Raw genomic sequence first — 21,166 nt, forward strand, 5'->3', positions numbered from 1 at the left:
TTCTTATCCTGTCCAATACTAAATTAATTAAACCTTCCAACCCCCCCCCCCCACACACACACATATACATTCTGTCTCTCCTACCTCCTCTTACTTTTCCTTTTTGGTAGGGAAAGTAAAATTCACTAAGCACTCTTCTAGATACTTTTAAAAACATTATCTCATTTAATCTTTCCACAACTTAATGAAGTGTTATTATCTATATTATACAGGTAAGGAAACTGAAAATCTTAGAGGGCAACTAATTTTCTTAAGGTTTATTAGCTGGATAAATGATAGAGTCAAAGTAGGAACCCAGTTCTGACTCTTTCCTGTACACTGCACTGTGTAGACAGCAATACAGGACTCTGGTCCTGTGGGAATGAGGACACTATGCACAAAGATGGGGGAAAATAGGAAGTGACATTTGTTCAGCTACATTGAAACATATATTGAGCTTTTATTTTACAGAGTTGAAATACTGCTGACTACTTTTAAGGAGTTTATAACGGAGACAGTTTTATAAACCTAAACTTCTAACTGCAATAACAGATATAATAACAGAGGTACCAAAGTAGGAAGTGGTGCAGAGGAAGAATGGATTCATTTTCCAATGAAATTGTTGAGGAAAAGGAAGCAGAGGACAGCTGTGAAGGAAATGATATCTAAATATATCCCATATATGAATGACATATAAATAATATCCTTCCCAGAAGGGATTATGTCTAAATTGGCTTTGAAGGTTAAAAGATAAGAGTACATTCTGTATATAATATGGAGGATATCGGTGGCGTGGTGAGGGTAGAAAAGGAGTGTGGGAAACGAAAACTAGTTCGCTATTTTCGGAATATTATATTTATTTATGTATTTAACAAATTCTTACTGAATGCCTACTAAGGATTAGGCATTGTGTGAAGTACTAGAGATAAAGTAAAAGATAAGAGAGTTCTTGGAGCATATGGTGTACCAGGGAGTGTTGAGGATTTAAGTTACACAAGTAGGAAAACAAATGAACCTGATAGATCTCGAATGCCAGGATAGATTGGTTGAATTTTCACCTGTGGGTGCTAATGAACGCGTAGAACTGCAGAAGTACTATGCACTGCTCTCACCATACCATTACAGCAGTGTGGAGAGTGGATATGAAGGGAATCAGATTAGAAGCAGAAAAACTGGTAAGAGACCATTACTTACTCTAAATGAGAGATGAAAAGAAAAGGATGTATTTGAGCAATATCTTGCAAATAAAATTGACAGCACTTAGTGTTGTTTGAATTTTAATGGCTAAAGTAGAAAAGTATTGAGCGTGACTCCCAGGTTTGTGGTCTTACTGGCTGGAAATACTTTCTAACAGGATCAGGTATACAGAAAGACTAATAAAATTAGTGAAGAAAGAAAGAAATGAATCGACTTTTGGACATGGTAAACAGTTTGAAGTACATCTGGAATATGCAAATTCTTTTTAAAACATGTTTTTATCACCTGAAATGAATAAAAAAGACACTGTAGGGCAAAGTAGAAATTTTGCAAAATATTTTATTTCTTTCGTTTTATGATCTCATTCAGAACTTCTCCTCCCTCCCAAGCCCAACATGGTGTCAAAGGACAGTTGATAGATATCATTAAGATTGACTTTTTATTGAAATAGAAGGAGTACATTTTCATAAAACTTCTCTTTCGTCTGCTGTATCAGATGCAAACCACAGTGCATACCATCATTAGAATTTTACTTAATAATTTTCTTATTTACTTGCAGTTTCCAGTGCTAAAACTTTCTATTCCTGGAATGGTGGCAAAGTTCTCACTTAAAATATTTGAAATATGATTTAAGAATATGTATTTTTAGGGCTTATATTTAATTCATTAAAAATAGCCATTTAGTGATATAGATGGTGCAGTTTATAGCCCCAGGCAAAGGATTTATTCAGCCTGCATTAGCAGGTTTTTTCTTTGGATGAAATGGTCTGTTGAAGCACTGCATCTATTTTTTTTGCACGTGTAAGCTTTATTTTTATGAAAAACCTGCACGTAGTTCTTGGTACAGGGTAACCTTACCCTCCAGCTCCGCCCCTCCCTTCCTATTTCTGTCTCACTCCTCTGAAGTTAATGTTTTTCAGTCATTATTCTTCTGGTAGTTACTTCCATAATTTTAGTTAATATAGTTATAGCACTATTTATTGATTCATCATTTGCAGACATTATTCAGTTATGAAAGACAAGGATTTATCTGTTATCACTTTATCTTTCTGTCTACCATTATCTACTGTTTTGTTGATAATTCAATTCCCCTATTCACTTTTGTAGCATTAAGTATTTGCTTATCAACTTTGGATAGACTAGAGGCTAAGCTGCTGTGACAAAGATTACAAGTGGTGAACTTAGAGAAAGTAGAAATTTAATTTCCTTTCACATAATAGCCTAGGGTTGGGTTGGTGAATAGCTTTGTGTCATAACCCATTAGGTCTGCCCTCCTCATCAAACAGCTTCCATCTCAGGGGTCAGTGTCAGTTGTTGCCATTTCCAGGAGGGAAGAGGAAATCCAAAACAAGTGACTGTGTCTTTAAAGGAGGCGACCTGAAAGATTACACATGATATTGACTTACATTCCATTTTCCAAAACTTAGCATCATGTTCACATCTAGTTGCAAGGGAAGCTGAGAAACGTGGCTGTATGTTTAGATAAAATTTCAGGGGATTCTATTACTAACATGTAGAAGGGAGAATGGATTTTAAGGGGTCAATTAGCGTTTTCCAGTGTAGCTACTATCTCCTAACTCTATAAGATGAGAATCCGGATACTCTTACCCTTTCCTCTGCCTTTTTTCTGGGCTTCTTTACATTTTGTTGCTGTATAATTTTTGTTTAATAATGTGAAGTTGTTAATGTTTCAGTCTGTTCTGAAGCTACAGTCAAATATCTGCATAGATTGCCTCTAAAACCTTAAATTGTTATGCCTGTATGCATAACATTACTTCCAGGTCAGAAAAGTAAGCTATTACTACAGTTCCTTCTTATTAGGTCCATAGTCATGATCTTTGGACCATTGGAAGGGACAGACATTTTTTAGCATCATGGCAAATGGATTGTTTTTTCTTATATTTATTGATTGATTAAAATCAAAGCATTGTATCTGTAAGGCCTGGATGTAGGCATTAACTAGTTAGATCAGTAAGAAAGCTGCAGTGAATGTGCTTATTGCCCAGGAATCTTTCAGTCCCTTCAGGAAATAAAAATCTTCACATTTAGTCATTTTATTGGGACCAAGAGCTACTCAGTCAGTTTTGCAGCTGAGGGAATTCTTTAGTTTTTGAAGTATTAAGACCAGTTTGCCCACTCCAGATGATGAAGGTGAACTCTAGCCTCTTTTATCATTTAATATCTGGATATGAGAGGACAGCCATATCCTCTGACCAAAGTAAGAATCTCTTTGGGATATTTAGGAATAGAGGAGATGACTAATGGAAGAGAAACTATGGGCTTTTCAAAGTGGTCTCACTGTCCTTGGCATTAGACTTCTCATTCTTCTAGATTCTGTTATTTTCTTAAAGAATGACAGCAATCTGGGATACTTGGGTCCCTGCCTATGAGGAAATTTTAATGTGGTAGAAGAGATTCAAATAAACTTTAGTTCAATTTCTGACTCTGTCATTTACTGGCCATGTAACCCTAAGCAGGTTATTCTCTGAACCCTAGTTGCTACTGGAACAAATAATCTCCAAATCCCTATGACTTAAAATACTGAAGGTTTATTTTTTGTGTGTGCTATGTGTTCATTGTGGGCCAAATGAGAGCTCTGTTCCATGTCTCTTTATTTTGAGGTTATGATTAATGGAGCAGCCACCATCTAATTATAGAACATTGCTGATGCCTATTGCAGAGGGAAAGAAAGCTCTAGAGGGTCTCACACCAACAGTTAAGTTCTCTGGCTTGGAAGTAACACACATCATCATTTATGCTCACAATGTATTGCCCAGAACTAGTCACATGGTCACACCCAACCACAAGTGGGTCAGGAGGTACATTTCTACCGTGTGCCTGGAAAATAGAGAGCCAGAAATACTGGGCGACTAGCAATAATGACTACCACATATAAGAGTGCCTACCTCAGGGTTGATGTGAGTACTAAATTAAATTTTGCATATGCATACTTGTTCACCTTGTACAGGTGCTCAAGCATGATTATCATTAAAAATAATATCATCATAGTGAGATGTATTCATGCAAATATTTAAGTAAAAATACTAAGTGGGACTAAAGACTTTATTATAAGGTTGTAAGACTATATCATAATGTATATGAAAGTGCCTTGTAAATAATAACATACTGTGCAAATGTAAGTTGATATTATTATTATCTGATAGATATTAGAAGATACAGCATTAGAACTTGGTTCAAGGTTGAAGCTAGACTTTTGTAGTTATCTATCAAGAAGATACAAGAAAGAGATTAAACAATGAGAGATACTGAGGGAGCTGAAGAGACAGCTCTGGAGCATAATCACAGGAAATCAGAAAGAAATCTCACAAGTGATAGAGAAGTAATTTCTGAAAGGGGAGGAAGAAAATAATGCTGTGTAATACCATGGAAAAGTCAAAGGAAGAATGTTTTCAATAAGGAAAATGAACCACACAAAAAATGTCACTGAGAGGCATTAAGCTTCAGTTTTGTGAGTTCTGTGAGGTGTTAACAAATAATCAATAGGAAGTATTACTTAAGGAAGAAATAATTAATTTTAGAGGTGTTTATGTGCCAGGTACTCCTCTACTAGCAGTTGTGTGAGGAAGCTATTATGAACTCCCTTTTTTTTTTTTTTTCTCAACTATAATACACATCCAGGATGAACTCCCTTTTTATAGATGAAACTTTCAAAGCTCAGAGTAAAGCTTGCCAAATGAAACCTAATGAGTCAGTGAGAGAGTTTGAATTTGAACTCAAGAACTAGAAAAGTACAAACAAATTGTTCTATATAAAAACAACAAAATGAAACAATCAAAAATCTGAAAAATCCTGAAGGCACTTCTTTTATAATGATCAAAACGATTTGTTTGTGCGTTTTGCTTTCTTGTTAATACTTATTAAAGATCAAGAAAATCTTTTTAGGTGAAATACATAATACATAATGGAAGCTATAAACTCTGGAATCAATGTACATTTTAGAAAAATAAGACATTTATGTTTTGTATTGGTGATAGAAAGAAGTTATAAATACTAACACGAGAATGACTAAATCCCTGCATTTGACTAAATGCTTCACAAAATCCTGAAAAAAAGATGGCATTTAATAGAGTTATAATTTGGCATCAGAAGAAGATGAACTTTTGCCCATAATTCTATTTTAATTATATCATTGGTATACTTTCTTTTTTTTTTTTTTTTTTTTTTTTTTTTTGAGACAGAGTCTCGCTTTGTTGCCCAGGCTAGAGTGAGTGCCGTGGCGTCAGCCTAGCTCACAGCAACCTCAAACTCCTGGGCTCGAGCGATCCTTCTGCCTCAGCCTCCCTGGTAGCTGGGACTACAGGCATGTGCCACCATGCCCGGCTAATTTTTTATATATATATCAGTTGGCCAATTGATTTCTTTCTATTTATAGTAGAGACGGGGTCTCGCTCTTGTTCAGGCTGGTTTTGAACTCCTGACCTTGAGCAATCCGCCCGCCTTGGCCTCCCAAGAGCTAGGATTACAGGCGTGAGCCACAGCGCCCGGCCGGTATACCTTCTTAATTGACATAGTGTAACCCTTGCATTGTCAATATTAGGTACACTTCTTCATGTCCTTTTCTTTTTATGTGAAGTGAATAATATAGAAAATGTAGGTGCTACAACATGTAGATGTAGGAGTTCTAGCCTAATATTTTCTCCAGCTGTCTGTCTGAACTTTGATAAGTCTCTTTATATGTTTTGCTTTTATAAAATGAGAGAGTTGGGCCAATTCATTGTTTCTCCCATATTTTTTCCATTGAGATACACATGATGGGTGACATTTCATGAGCAACATACTCACATAGTCAGATTATGATCCTAGGGTGTGGAATAGATGGTATAGGCTGCACATTATTTTTTTTTTTTGAGACAGAGTCTCACTTTGTTGCCCAGGCTAGAGTGAGTGCCGTGGCGTCAGCCTGGCTCACAGCAACCTCAATCTCCGGGGCTCAGCGATCCTACTGCCTCAGCCTCCCAAGTAGCTGGGACTACAGGCATGCGCCACCATGCCCGGCTAATTTTTTGTATATATATTTTTAGTTGGTCAATTAATTTATTTCTATTTTTTGGTAGAGACGGGGTCTCGCTCAGGCTGGTTTCGAACTCCTGACCTTGAGCAATCCGCCCGCCTCGGCCTCCCAAAGTGCTAGGATTACAGGCGTGAGCCACCACGCCCGGCCATAGGCTGCACATTATATTCAATTTCTTGTGCTAGATCTAACCCCATTCTTTTATCTCCTATTCATGAAAAAATGCCAGAAAATGAGTAAATGAAGATTATATTATCAAAGAGATAATTCTAAAACCATCCTAGTTGTTTTATAAAATCCTTATTCTCAGACTTTGGCATCTTAAGACAATTTTAACAAGACTCCTCACAACTGGTATTTTACCAGTGTTAAGTGATGACTTCTGATGTACTAGGTTTTCTCTTAGATATTATCTAGTTCTAAATTTATTTAATGATATAATTCTGTTATTAAGCAATTCTAATTCCCTGGTTATTCTAGCAGGTTTTTATTGGTAAGCATTATGTGAATTAATAGTGCCGTGTACATGATATGGGTTCAATAAATGTTGAGTGAATTTATCAATGAAATGATTATCCTTTTCTGGAGATAGCACTAGTTCAGAATTTGTTTTCTTTTTTTTTTTTTTTTGAGACAGAATCTCACTTTGTTGCCCAGGCTAGAGTGAGTGCCGTGGTGTCAGCCTAGCTCACAGCAACCTCACACTCCTGAGCTCAAGCAATCCTCCTGCCTCAGCCACCCAAGTAGCTGGGACTACAGGCATGCGCCACCATGCCCGGCTAGTTTTTTCTATATATATTAGTTGGCCAATTAATTTCTTTCTATTTATAGTAGAGAAGGGGTCTCGCTCTTGCTCAGGCTGGTTTCGAACTCCTGACCTCGAGCAATCTGCCCGCCTCGGCCTCCCAGAGTGCTGGGATTACAGGCGTGAGCCACCGCGCCCGGCCAAGAATTTGTTTTCTTATACCTTAGCAGGACATATGCTTTTGTGAATTTCTAAAAGTGGTACTGAGAAGATTGAATTGCAGTATTGTGATCCTTTCTTTCAGAAATCTGTCTTAACTAGTCTCACTGTGCTAAAATAGTGCAAAATATTGCATTTGTCCACAGACTCGATGACAGAAAATGTACTAATTGCTTCTAGAAGTGGTTAGACATCTAAAGACTATACCTATTATTAAGTCATTAAGTATGAAACATCCAATTTGAAATCAGAAGTTTAGTTTATTATATCTCAAACTTGAAGCAATACAGTTAATCAAAGTATGTGCTAAAACTGTTGATACAGTTTTGCCATCTTAACGGAGGCTTGTTTATGCCAGCAGTGAAGAAGGCTGGAGAGTGAGTGGCAAAGAAATAGCAAAAGGTGTTTTCCAGAGCTTGTTGAGAATTGAATATTTTTTCCTTGCAAGTAGTGGTCCAAAGTCTGGAAGAAGTGGTAATCAATTGGTACAGGGTCTGGTGCATATAGTGGATGACAGAGAGCTTCCAACTCCAGCCTCTGTAGTTTGACAGTGTAGTTTGTGCAACATGTGGTTGAGCGTTGTCTTGCAAGAGGATTGGCCTGTCTCCATTGACCAGTCTTGGCTGCTTAATCGCAAGCATCCTCATCATTTCACCCAGTTGGTTGCAATAGACATCCACTGTAATTGATTGTCCAGGTTTCATGAAGCTATGGTGGGTAATACCAGTGCTGGACCACCAAACAGACACCATTAGCTTTTTTGGATGAACATTCAGTTTTGGACTGTGTTTCGGCACTTTTCTTTATCCAACCACTGTGCCAAACACTTGCAGTTGTCAAAAAGAATCCATTTTTCATCACACATAACAATATGGCATAGAAATGGTTCGTCTTTATGTGGTGACAGCAAAGGCAAGCTTCGAGGGGATTTCTCTTCTGACACTTGTTTAATTCATGCAGAACCCATCTATCCAGCTTCTTTTATCTTGTTGATTTATTTCAAATGGTCCAATGTTGTTGGAATAGTAATGTCAAACCTTGCTGCTAATTCATGCATAGGCTGAGATGGATTCGCTTCCATGACAGCTTTCAGCTCTTCATTATCCACCTTGGTCTCAGGTCACCCATGTGGCTCATTTTCAAGATTAAAATCACCAGAACTGAACTTCTCAAACCATGTGTTTTCATTAGCCACATCCTTCCCAAACACTTCGTTGATGTATTGAGTTGTCTCCACTGCATTGGTTCCATGATGCAACTCATATTCAAAAATAACATGAATTTTCAACTTAACCATGGTTTCACAAAAATTGCTCTAAAAAAATTTGAAAGATAATCACAAGCCAAACTGTCTGTTTGAAAGAATGAGAATGTACCTTCACAATAAACATAAAACAAGAGTGTCAAAGTGAAATGTCAGAGATAGCAATAGTTTTAACTTAGCATTTAAGGAAATTGGACATTTCATACCTAACAACCTAATACATATATATATATCTTTTTTTCTAACCATTTGTTGTTTCTTAAACATATGGGATAAACTATAAATGTATTAATCTGTTCATTGTTGATTTATTTGACAAATATTTATTGTGCTTACTCTGTGCCAAACAGTGTACCAGACCAGCATTTCTCAAAGTGTGGACTGTGGATTCCTGGAGTCTCTGAGACCCTTTTTAGGAATTCACAAAGTCAGAAACTATTTTAATACTAATACTGTTTGCCTTTTTCACTGTGTTGACATTTGCACTGATCTTGCAAAAGCAAAAATGCATAAAACTGCTGGTGTCTCAGTATTAATTAAGTGAACAAACTTTATTAATAGTCATTCTGTTTTTCACCAACGTGCACACAGGGGAAAAAAGACAATTTCACTTAAGAATGTCCTTGATGAAGTATTAACATTTATGTGTGTGTATATATATATTAATATGTACATATGTATTTACATATATATATATATTATTATTTTTGAGACAAGGTCTCACTCTGTTGCCCAGGCTAGAGTGCAGTGGTGTGATCATAGCTGACTCTAGCCTTGAACTCCTGGGCTCAAGTGATCCTTGCATCCAGCCACCTCAGTAGCTAGGACTATAGGTACGCACTACCACGCTGCTAATTTTTTTTTTTTTTTGCAAATTTATGTTTTATTAATCTTGACAATTGAATATATATCTTTTTAATATTCCACGTGAAGAAATGGAAAGTACACTTTTATAAAATGCTTATGCATACCAAAACACAATGGTTGTTTCTCGGAAAAGCACCTGTGCAATTGTTTGAGATACCATTTTACTTGAAAGAATGCCTGACAGACAAACTATGGTTATTTAACTAGGTTGTGCATGAGTATTTGGCACATATTTTCTCAAAAATGAACAAAGTGATTCTGTCATTTCAAGGAAAACACTGACAGTAGTTGTTGCCAATGATAAAATTTGAGCTTTAGAGTTAAAAACTAAAATTTTGAAAAACTTGTAAAACTTTGTAAAACTTATTTTACTTGTAAAACTTCTATTATGAGCTTGACAGCTTCTCAGTATTTAAAAACTTTTCTGATGAAATCAATGAGTATGATTTTTTGATATCATGTAATGAAGTATGTCAGTATATGAAAGATCTGTATAACCCAGTGAACCAGTATTTTCCAAATGAACAGTGTAGGATTTTACAAAATCATGTGAGGTTAGAAGATCCATTCAAAATAGAAGATAGACCAATGGTTTTAATGTAACATATGAGAAGTTAATTGATAGGGTTTCATACTGATATATGTTGATCTTCGTATAATAACAAAGAATAGAATACCTGCAATTGTCTGAAAAGGTCATTAAAATACCCCTTTTCCAACTACTTATCTGTGTGAGGCTAGACTTTCTTCACATATAAACTTCAACCAGAAAAATACATCATAACACATTGATTACAGAAGCACAGATGAGAATTTAGTTGTTTTCTATTAAATCAGATATTAAAGAGATTTGTAAAAATGTAAAACTCTTCCTATTATATGTATTTTGTTTTGAATTAATATAGTTATTTCTCATTAAAAATGTCATTTTTGTAAATGTTTATTTGATCTTTTGGGTTAAAATAAAATTTTACTGCTTAAAAATTGTCACTTTTATAAATTATTTTTTATTATTTTAATAGATAAGCAAATATTAAAAATTTCTTAGTTGTAATTTCTATAGTAAATTTTGATAGGTATAAGCACATAAACAAAAGGTATTTGGAGTCCTTGATAATTTTTAGTAGTGTAAGGAATCCTGAGATCAAAAAGTTTGAGAATTGCCGGGCGAGGTGGCTCACGCCTATAATCCTAGCACTCTGGGAGGCCGAGGCGGGTGGATTGCTCGAGGTCAGGAGTTCAAAACCAGCCTGAACAAGAGCGAGACTCCGTCTCTACTATACATACAGAAAAAATTAGCCGGGCATGGTGGCGCATGCCTGTAGTCCCAGCTACTCGGGAGGCTGAGGCAGTAGGATCGCTTGAGCCCAGGAGTCTGAGGTTGCTGTGAGCTAGGCTGCCGCCATGGCACTCACTCTAGCCTGGGCAACAAAGTGAGACTCTGTCTCAAAAAAAAAAAAAAAAAAAAAAAAAGTTTGAGAATAGTTAATGCTAGAGATATAAAAATGAAAGAATAAAAATAAAAAGAGTCTTCCTTCATACATCTTTTCTTTGGTTCCAGATCCCTGCTACTCCCACTTCTAAAACTGGAAGCAATTTTCCTTCTTCTGAAATTCCATAATATATTTACTTCTATCCTGTTAAAGCACTTAGCATATTTCCTATGTTCCCACCAAGGCTAATATGTTTTTTGACAACACAGACTATATCTTACACATTTGCATATTCATCAGCACCTGATGCATTGTTTCCCATGTAGTAGGAATTTATATAGGTTAATCGAGTAATTTAAAAATTCCATATCTTAAAATCACTTCAGTGGTTTAGAAGATTGACTAAAGATTCTGAATAGCTGGGGTTCTGTTGTTTCTTAAAACAAATACAATCACAAAAGGATCTCTGTTTAACAAAAAGGATGCCAAATTCTAGCAAATGGGTTATTGTTTTCAAGCAGTAGTTAAATGATTGATTGATCATTTCACTCAACAAACACTCCTTGAGCACTGTGCTGGTAGGAACAAAGATGTTTTTATAGAACTTTATAGTAGACATTTAGATTAGTGGTTTCTGAATGCTGGCCTCTGATGAAGTTTCTTCTGTTCATAATAAAATGAGAAAAAGAGCAACAAAAATGAAACTTCTTTTTCCCAAAAAACTTAAATGTCTTCTACTTAAAAGAATGTTATTTATCTTGAGAGTGGTAGTTCCTAGTTCTTGGTATTAACATAATCTTTATTTTCTGACACTATAGTGAGATAAGAGTTTTGAGATTTATTTTTTTTTATTATCCTTACTTGACAAAATTCAGATTTGTCAACTCTCTTGGCTCTTGCTGTTTTCAGGGGGAGGGGGCATTTTGCTAGCTTTTGGAAAACCACTGAAGTGGACATTCCTTTGGTATTTATTGGAAAGGGATTTGACCTTTAATATAAATACCGTTGCACTAACTGATTGCGCCATTGGAGCTCTAAGGTTTGACAATATAAATCCAATGCTACAGTCAGCCAGCTCATTTGTTTTGGAGCTAATTATTAACTTTGTGAGTTTTTTGGATTCCCCGTTTATAACATCTCTCTTTGGCAGTTTTTTATTCAACTGCAGGAAAAAAATAAAATGAAAAAGAGATAAACCCAAAGCAAAACACTAGCAAACTAACCTGAGTCAGATTTTTGGATGTTAGAATTCTTGGGATTGGGGAACTGAGGTTGGGAGTGGAAGAGGGAGAAGTAGAGATTTTTGATCAAAATAAGGCATTTGAATTATCTTTGGATTTCAAGTCAGGTTGCATTTTCAACTTTCCACCTCTTCATAGGAACTGCTAATGATTGCATAACCAGCAGCTTTTCATTCAGATTGTTACCTTTAAGCACTATTAGCAGTTGAGATGCCAGAGAATAGCCTCATTGGAAATGATGATCCTGAGCAATCAATTCCATAGAATCAGTCATTTACATAGTCAGTTTTTCACTCAATAAATGAATGGCTATTATGTGCCCGGTGCTGGGATACAAAGATGAAAAAGACAGTGTCACTGTTCTTAAGAAACCTACAACTCGTAGAAGAGGGAGAGATAAAAGCAGACCAGTGCTGAAAATTGTTAAAGGGGATGTGATAGTATATTTGGCACTATGCTGGGGACTAGGATTGGAGAAGTTGGGAATGATGGCAGCTGGGCGTGTTTGCAAAGAGAGTAAGGATATGGAATGAAGACATGGAGGTGGAAATAGGAAACAGCTGGCCTGTTGGGGGAACTTGCGATCATGTTGGTACGGCAGGAGTGTAGGATGGGTTGGGATGTAGAGGTATGGCAAGAGAAAAGGCTAGAGTTAGACAGCAGGTAGATGTAGAACTTTAATTGCTTTGTTTAGGAATTTGGACTTTATCTAAAGGATTTACCAGAATATGTTCTTTGGGATGGTGATAGGACAGAAAGGGGTTTTGTATGGTCAAAATCATTTCAGAAGCACCAATTGAAATAAAGTTAAGCAGATGTATTTACTGTAGGCCTCTCAGACCCTTTATATTCTGTAGCATTTACACCACTATTTGACTATTAATACTAACCTTGTTTGAAGGGTTATCTTGTGTTTCTCAGAACATGGTTTGGGGAACCCTGCAATATGCAATGAGAAATCACCATAGAGTTTTGAGCAGGAAATTATAGACAATTATGTAATCTAATTGTTTTCAACACATAGTGTGATATTGCAAATTAGGTATTATTCATCCAGTGTTTTTTAATTGCACTATTTTCAAAATTATGTACCAGATAGTCTGGAGATTAGAAAGATGCGTCTTGTCTGTCTTTCAAAACAAATAACATGTTATTTATCTATAAATGCTATTCATCTGTGCAATTATTTGAGTCAAAGGCAATGCAAAAGTGATGAAGTTGAGGATAAACTTGGAGAATTATGGATTTTCTAGTGGTTGTTGCTGTTGCTCAGTGGTGATTTCTACAGGGTGTTTAATGCTAATTCTTTTTCTGTCGATTGTCACCACTCAGAAGCATGTGCTTCTTTTGTACTCTTTTGGAGTAGGGTTGGTTCTGACTAGGGTCTTCACTCAGGCAGTTTGGGGAGTACAATAGGGAGAAAGCTGCAAAATGGAAACTTCAATTTTTTTGTGGCGAGGTTGGCAGGGAGTAGCTGTTGGTCTGTTTGGTGCTCAAAAGTATCATGTCATCAATATATTGAAATTTTAGTAAATTCGAGTTGAGTCAGTTCTACAGGTCTTTAGGATATATCCCAAAGTTATATCCAAGGAATTTAGAGAGAAATTTTGAAGGTGATAGAGAAGTTGAAGATGCACTTGGTGGAACAGAAAGATCAAATTTAGAAATCTGAGAATGTCTCAAACTTTTCATTTCCTTAACTCCCTACTTTTTTCCTCTCAGTGTCAAAGGAGAGGATTTTCAAATAATCTTGAATTAAGTTTCTTTATTACATGTTTATCACACTATCTAGTAGGGAAACTGAATTGGAGTATCTAGAGTGGGTTGGGGCAACCTAAGGTTTTTCTTGCCAGTTGTGTAGTGATCCAGAGCACTGACCTTGGAGCTAAATGGCCTGAGTTCACATGTATTAATTAGATTATCCAATTATTTATGGTCTAGGCAAATTACTTAACCTCCCTCTGCCTCAGTCTCTAAAAATGGGAAAATGATAGTATGTCCTCATGAGGTTGTGAGAATTAAAAGAGCTAATAAATACGAAGTGCTCAGAATGGCACATGCCAAGTGCTTAGTCAGCTGTTATTTTTAGAATTTCTTTATCCTGCTGTTTTCTTTAGGATAATTCACTGTGGAAGTCCATCGAAGTTTTATGGTCTAAAGAGGATTCTTTGGAGAATGGCTTGCTAACTCTAAGTAGGGTTGGGTATAAATGGACTGTTAGAATTTTCTCAATTAAAGAGTATGGCAAATATTTGGCATATTTAAATAACAATAGCAAACGTTTCCTGAGCAAAGACTATGTGCCAGGAGTTCCCCCCTACTTTTTACCAATTAACTTCTTCATTTTAGAGTTGAGGAAACTGAGGCACTGGGAGGGTAAGTGACTTGTCCAAGGTCACACACTTATGGACATGGCCAGGGTTCAAACCCAGACAGTCTGGGTCTATAGCTCACACACATCCATTGTGATATATGATCTTATGTGCAAATATATTATGTATTTTACATCTGTTTGTCAACGTGTTTTATTTCATTTACTGCAAACATAAATTAGGTGGAAAACTTTAGCTAAAAAATAATTTTTGTTAAAACACTTCAGCATCAAATATTACTTTTTTTTTCCTGGAGAAGAGTTATTCCTGATGTCACATGTTAGGGCTATATTAACTATGATTCTTTTGTTCTGTGCCTGCATAAGATTATGAATTTGATTTAACCAAGGCATCCAGATGCATACATCCATTCTTTAGAACTGTTTTTCACTTTACATTTTAGATGTATATTTTCAGAGTAGTTTGTGAGTAAGGCCACTTTACATGCATTTTGCAAACTTAGCTTTTTTTTTTTACTATCTTTGCAAGTATTAAAGTAGTCAGGATTGTATCAAATCCTAACCTATGAATTGCATCTTTGTAGGGTTTGAAAATGGACAACAGTGTGACAAATTGTATTTTTTGCATTCTTCAGTAAAAAAAAAAGACGAGACTGCTCTAAAATCACTTTAGTTGCTCCACCTCGTTGGTGCTAATGTAGCACTTTCTGGGTTCTCTCTTAAAAAAAACTGGGCAAAATTAATTTGCCACTAGATGGAGCCCTGGCTATTTGGGTAGAAATAAAGGCAACAGAGACTCTTAAATCACACAATCATATCATGCTAGAGGGCCCCTGGTATTTGCGGCCCTTAGCTTTTAATTGTAGAATGCATCTTTGTTCTTTCCCTGACCTGCAGAGTGACATCACTGCCTCTCTTCCTGTGCGCTGGCTTTGACACAAGCCAGATGGCCACAGTGATCGGTAGGCGCCCAGGCTGCCTGGTACAGCAGTTGATGAAACAGAATAGGAAGACGTTTTATGGTCAGCTGTGGGAGCACAATGAGGCTGCAGCTTTGCTAAGTAAATTACATTTTCCGTGCACACTTTATTCCTCACAGAGAAGGGTCATGAGGAAAAAAAATACATTTTTATTTATAGTGTTGTGAGGTATAGACCTTTGATCTTTTATTAGTCAGTAGTCTGCTCCGAAGGAATGCTCTCTTTTCCCTGCTCTGCAGTCACTCGTGAAAATGACATGTTTATTTATGTTTAATGGTTCTTTCAGTCTGTGCATTGTGATACTTACCTTCCCTCTCCCTCCCCTTTGTCTCCGGTTGGTAACACAAAAATATTTTAGTCTTGTAGTGAGTTTAGTTTGGAGAAGTCAGAGTTCAGGCATGTTAATACAAGCAGATTTCTGTCAGATATACTCCAGAGTGATTTGGTAAAATATATTACTGTTTATTATATGTTTGTTCTTCAAGGAGGTCAGAAGAGTCCAGGAACAGACTTTTTTATTTTGGGACTGAGGGTGGGCGGTATGGTCAGGAAATGAACAAGGCATTAATTTTATATTGATTTTTGGACATTTAGTGGTTAAAGCCCCTTAAAATGCTAATTTTAAATAGAATATAGGAAGTTGATATTAATCTGGTATTTTCCATTTTCATTTGAAGTTAATCTTTACCAATTGGAATCTTGTATAGAAAACTTTAAAGAAAACCCTAAGACTTGAAGTTTTCTCTAAAGTTTAGACATCAACAGAATTTTGAGATTCTTCCATGTGATTTATTTCCAAACCCTTTTAAACTTTTACCCTTTTAAAATTAGTTATGAATATTATTCACAGAATTGATCTAGAAATTACACATCATAAAATTGAATGAAAATCCATAATTGCTATGCTTTATTCAAACTTAACACTGTTTTAAAAGTGAAATTTCTTACTTTTCCTTAGGTTTGTTTGCTCTCGATTAAGAAAAATGAAGCTCGAACAAAAGAAATTTCTTAACCTTATGATGTTTTACAGTCTTCTCCTGGGAGGGATATTTGCAAATAATTGCTGGAAGAAAGCAGAGTGGAGTGAGGCAGGAACATGGCATTGCAGTCAGATATAACAGGGTTTTCTAATCCTTTTTCCTTTGGTTATTTGCTTTGTGCCCTGGGACCTTTGAGCCTTGGTTTCCTCACATATGTATCGGGGCATAAAACTACCTCCTAGGTTTATTGTAAGAATTAAATGATACAACGTGTATATTAGGTTCCAGACAGTTCCTGTCACCTGGTGCAAACTTGGTAAATGCTAATTCCTTTCAACTGTTTTAAACATTGTCTCTTTTCTCAACCTCTTGCCAACCTAGTTCACAGGTTACCCTGCTATTATATAATGTGTATTTTATCCATAAGATATAAATAAGCCTAGGTTAAAAGTAAGCTCACTGTCTGAAAAATAGGCATTTGAAATTTATTAGCACTGTGTGTTTAGTTCCAGATAAAACTGTAACCGTCAATTGTGCAATGAATGTGTTTAACATTTGTGATATTTTAATTTGTGTTTTTTTTTTTTTTTTTCTCCTACTCAGCTCTTGCCCCTGTTCTTTGCCTCTCGTTTTGTTGGTGAAGATATCACAGTGATGTCTGCCTTCAACCTGCTGCATTTGGTGACAAAGAGCCAGCCAGTAGCCCTTCGAGCCTGTGGGCTTCCCTCAGGTTGCTGCTTGTTATACTCTACATAGTGAGGGCACTGGTCTGAGTGGGTGTTTCTGCTGCAGGAAATGATACACCATCACGCTTTGCTAAATTCCGTTTTTTTTTTCGTTGGGCCCTAATTTGAAGACGGAAATTGGTTATAAATCACCACTCTACTTTGAGTAACATTCATTTCCACAATCCTTACAACCCTTGGAAACATTGTCCAGTTTCCTTGCCCAGTATATAATTGTCACTAATATTTCATGATATCTTCTTGTTCTTTAATGCACACTACACATCTGCAAATCATAATGTTCATAAGAGGCTGGCAATCTTACTAAGAAACTGCCCCAAATCACACAAAATAGGACATTCATCTTGTTAAAGGATAATGAAAATGCTTTTCATTCCACATGTGGCCATTCCTTTAGGGAAAAAAATGAAATGAATAGTTTTAGCATAATTAAGTTACTTATTTATTGTAGTTAAAAAGAAAAGCTGTTCTACTTAACAGTGTCCAAATAAATAGAACTAATATAGCATGTGTCAACTGGTTCTTAAATTAGAACTGTTACACTTTTAAAAATGTGATTTTAAGCATTTAAGCAAGGAAGGCATGGAAGTCCAAAATTTCACATGTGCCTATATTGTAAGTTTAATATTTTAATTTTATTACGAAAACCACAATGGTCAAATATTTTGTGAACATGATTATCAATATTATTTACATTTTCCATTAATGTAAATATCTCTATTACTACATTATATAGATAGTTTAATGCTAATTCATTCAACATTTACTAAATATTGAGTGCCAGACATTGTGTTAAGCAGTGAGGATACAATAATAAATAAAGCTGATTTTTTTTTCAATGAGCACAAGATGGAAATAGAACTGTGTGAGGACCACTGAACCATAACACCAGTGTACTAGAGGTATTTATGCTTGGATTGTTATGGGAATTCAGAGGATGGTCCCAGCTCTTTTCTTTAGGGGAAGACATTTTGTAGGGAAGGAAAAGTCTCTGAAGTTTAAGGAGCGCTCCATGGAGGATATGGTGCTTGAGTAAATCTCAAACCATGAGCAGCAGTTAGCCCGGTGTCCAAGCACCATATCCTTCATGGAGCCCTCCTTAAACTTCAGAGATCTTCCCTTCCCTACAAAATTTCTTTATTTGAAATATGAGTATCTTTAAGTTTTGGTAACAAAATGATTCAAAGATAAATTCAACAAAACTGATACATTTTAGGAAGTAGCTATTATAGCACAGTGCTTAAGCACACAAATTCTGGAGTCAGACAAATTATGTTTGAAATCTGGCTTTGCCATTTAAGCTAGCTGTGAGCCTTAGCCTCTTTGTTTGTAAGATGGGCATAATAATAGTGCCCGCCTGAAAGCATTGCTGTGAGAATTAAATAGATTGGGATGTGAAAAGTGCCTAGAACAGTGGCTGGCATATTAGTAAACAGTATATGTGTCTTCACTGTGTTCACTATAGAAATCCATGTATCTATATTAATATACATTTATATTTTTCTGATACAATAGACTTCTAAAAACACTTAAGCGTGTCCCATCTTTAATTTAGCTATTTTTTACTTTCATAGGACTCACAAATACACTTTACGTTTGAGAGATAACCATCTCAGTCTGTTGTTTTGATCTCTTTATTTTACTCATATATCCTATTCAACCAGAATTCAAGTACTATAAATATGGAACATTCTTTTATTCTTACTACCCAGTACTAATGAATGCCCAGAGAAACTCTCTTTCTTACTGAGGGTTTATAATCCCATTTTAACTTGATAAATGAATTGGCTAGAATCGTATCCTGTAATTCCTTAAACATGCAAGCACTAGTTAATTTTTAAGTGTTCTGAAAGTAAGTCTTCCAGTGTCTACATATTTTATAACTTGAATATTAGCAGAATCTTTATCATCCATTTCTTTAACTCTAGATGTATAGAAATGTTGAAGAAATTAAGTTCAACAATAATGAAACAAACTAAAGTTTGGAAAATAAAAAAGAAATTGAGATGGGAATTCTAGTTCTTATTACTTAACTGGTAGGGAGAGAAGAGGCTAAAATTGGAGATATAGGAAATTAAGGGGAAGGTTTAAAATCTTGCTTTAATTTACTGTTCCCTGGTCAAAACCCATTATGACAGAAATCTCTGTAAATCAAAAAGATTTCTGTTCCCTAGCCAATGCCCTGCTAATTTTGAGTATTATTCAATATGAAATAATTCCAGAACTAAAAAATAATTGGAACAGGCTCTAAATGTTGGTTATAACAGGATTGACCTGCATGAAGGCCATATCCCAGAAGAGTAATTTATTATTTTTCAGCTTTGACTTCCTTTGCTTATTTTTTTAATAAAGCATAATTTTAATTTAAGGTTTATTAAGTGCATCTGAATTACGGTTCACTCATGTTTGTAATTAAAGGTAATTTTCCTCTCTCAGAATTTCTTCTTAATTTCCTCTAACAGTTTCTCTTATGTATTAAAAAGAGCACTGGAATAAGAGTCAGAAAACTCTAACCATAGCTCTGCCTTTAACTTTTGTGACATTGAACAACTCAAACTTCTCCAGATCTCAGTCTCTTCATCTTTAAAACAAGGAATTAAAATTAAATAATCTATTCAGTTCTTCACTTCTATGCATTTTTTAACTTTTTTTTTTTTGCTTTTGGTTTTTGGTTAATGAAATCTTAGAACACAATACTAATTAATGCTGGGAACTTACAGAGAAGTCTGCTGGATTGTGGGAGGACACAGATATTTTCCATGTTTGAACATTAGATTTCCTTGCCTCTAAATCAAGACTGAAGCATTATCTGAGGAGGGATTAGGAAGCACAATTTTATACATGGTTTTAGCGCTAGATAAAAAGTAAATATAATTGTAGCTTCAAACTAGATATCATGGTAGCTTTTGGCCAAGTAAGGGTGAAATAAATAAAATTTGTCTAAATAGTACTAATTACAGTGATAAATTATACTTTTCTCTAACATCATACACATAATAATGTGGTTGTGATTCTTACTTGACTTCGTGGCATATTTAACAGGCTCCACTAATTGAAGAGCCGCATGGCTATTATGTGCTTTATAAAGAGATAATAGTATTCTAATATGGAAATTAGACATCTTAGAAATAGTTTTCAAATGGTGTTTGAAAGTTGTAGAATATCGTCTGTATAACTAGAACTCTATGAATCACAGGCTTGTAGCTCCAGATCTTAGCACAGTGCCTGGCACTTAATAAATATTTGTTAAATGACTAAATAAACATTTGAAAGTTTATATGTAGCTGAAGTCATAACTAACAGAGAATACAAATTTATTTGAGACTGCTTTATATGGGAGGATTAAAAATAAAGTTCATGGTTTGGTTGGCTTTTGAATTAAAAACAATTTCTTTTTTCTCACTTTATTGTATTAATTACAGTATAGGGGGTGCTATAGGTATAAATCACATTGCAGCTAAACAAATAACAAAAAATTGTAACAGATTCAATGTATGTTATCCAGCTTTCAAACAATTTGAGTGTTGGTGGTAAATTGTTTGAGGAAGTGAATAAGTGCATATTTTACTTATCATGAAAATTATAAGAACTCTATTTTGATTACTTCTTTGGAGCAAATTAATATTGTTTGTTGTGCTTTAAATTCTCCATTTGTAAAAAGGAGATACTACAGATGTGCATCAAAGCAACATCCATAAGTAAGAAATACATATTATTCGAGTCTCAGCTGGCAATAGTTCATTAACAGCAACTGGTGTTGTATTCACTTTAAAAAAATAATCGAAGATGACTTTGACAGTGTGATGTTCACTTACTGAATAGATTGGCTCTCTATATTAGTTTTTCAAAACCTTTTCTGAGTCTTGACAATATCGACCACCTCCACAGATCTGTGATAAAAGTTATGATGTTACTCCCCAGAAAAGACACATATGTACCTACACACAAGTTTTCATATAATTTCAAGAAACTTTTTGTTAGATCTTCTGAAACTCTTCAGGGAAGCCTCTTTGACCACATGTTCAGAACCTGTGTTCTAAAAGATACACATGAAACCAATACAAAATTCTGATCAGAACACAGTGCTTCTGATTTCTGTATTGGTATCACCAATGGGATTTCCCTCCTTTGCGTTCAGGTAGATGCCCTCA

General features: G+C 35.4%; 1 protein-coding gene across 2 annotated transcripts in view; it reads left to right on the forward strand.

The window, feature by feature from the left end:
* The window catches only part of MSRB3 (methionine sulfoxide reductase B3), a 294,311-nt gene that overhangs the window by 14,797 nt on the left and 258,348 nt on the right, over window positions 1-21,166 (forward strand). For both annotated transcript variants that reach the window (XM_076007462.1, XM_012782398.2), the window contains exon 2: window positions 16,873-16,999. In XM_076007462.1, coding sequence (XP_075863577.1) covers window positions 16,924-16,999 — 76 coding nt within the window. In that variant the 5' untranslated portion in view covers window positions 16,873-16,923. The remainder of the gene's footprint in view (window positions 1-16,872; window positions 17,000-21,166) is intronic.

Source organism: Microcebus murinus, chromosome 10 (assembly GCF_040939455.1).
Source record: "Microcebus murinus isolate Inina chromosome 10, M.murinus_Inina_mat1.0, whole genome shotgun sequence".
NCBI classification, from domain to species: domain Eukaryota; kingdom Metazoa; phylum Chordata; class Mammalia; order Primates; family Cheirogaleidae; genus Microcebus; species Microcebus murinus.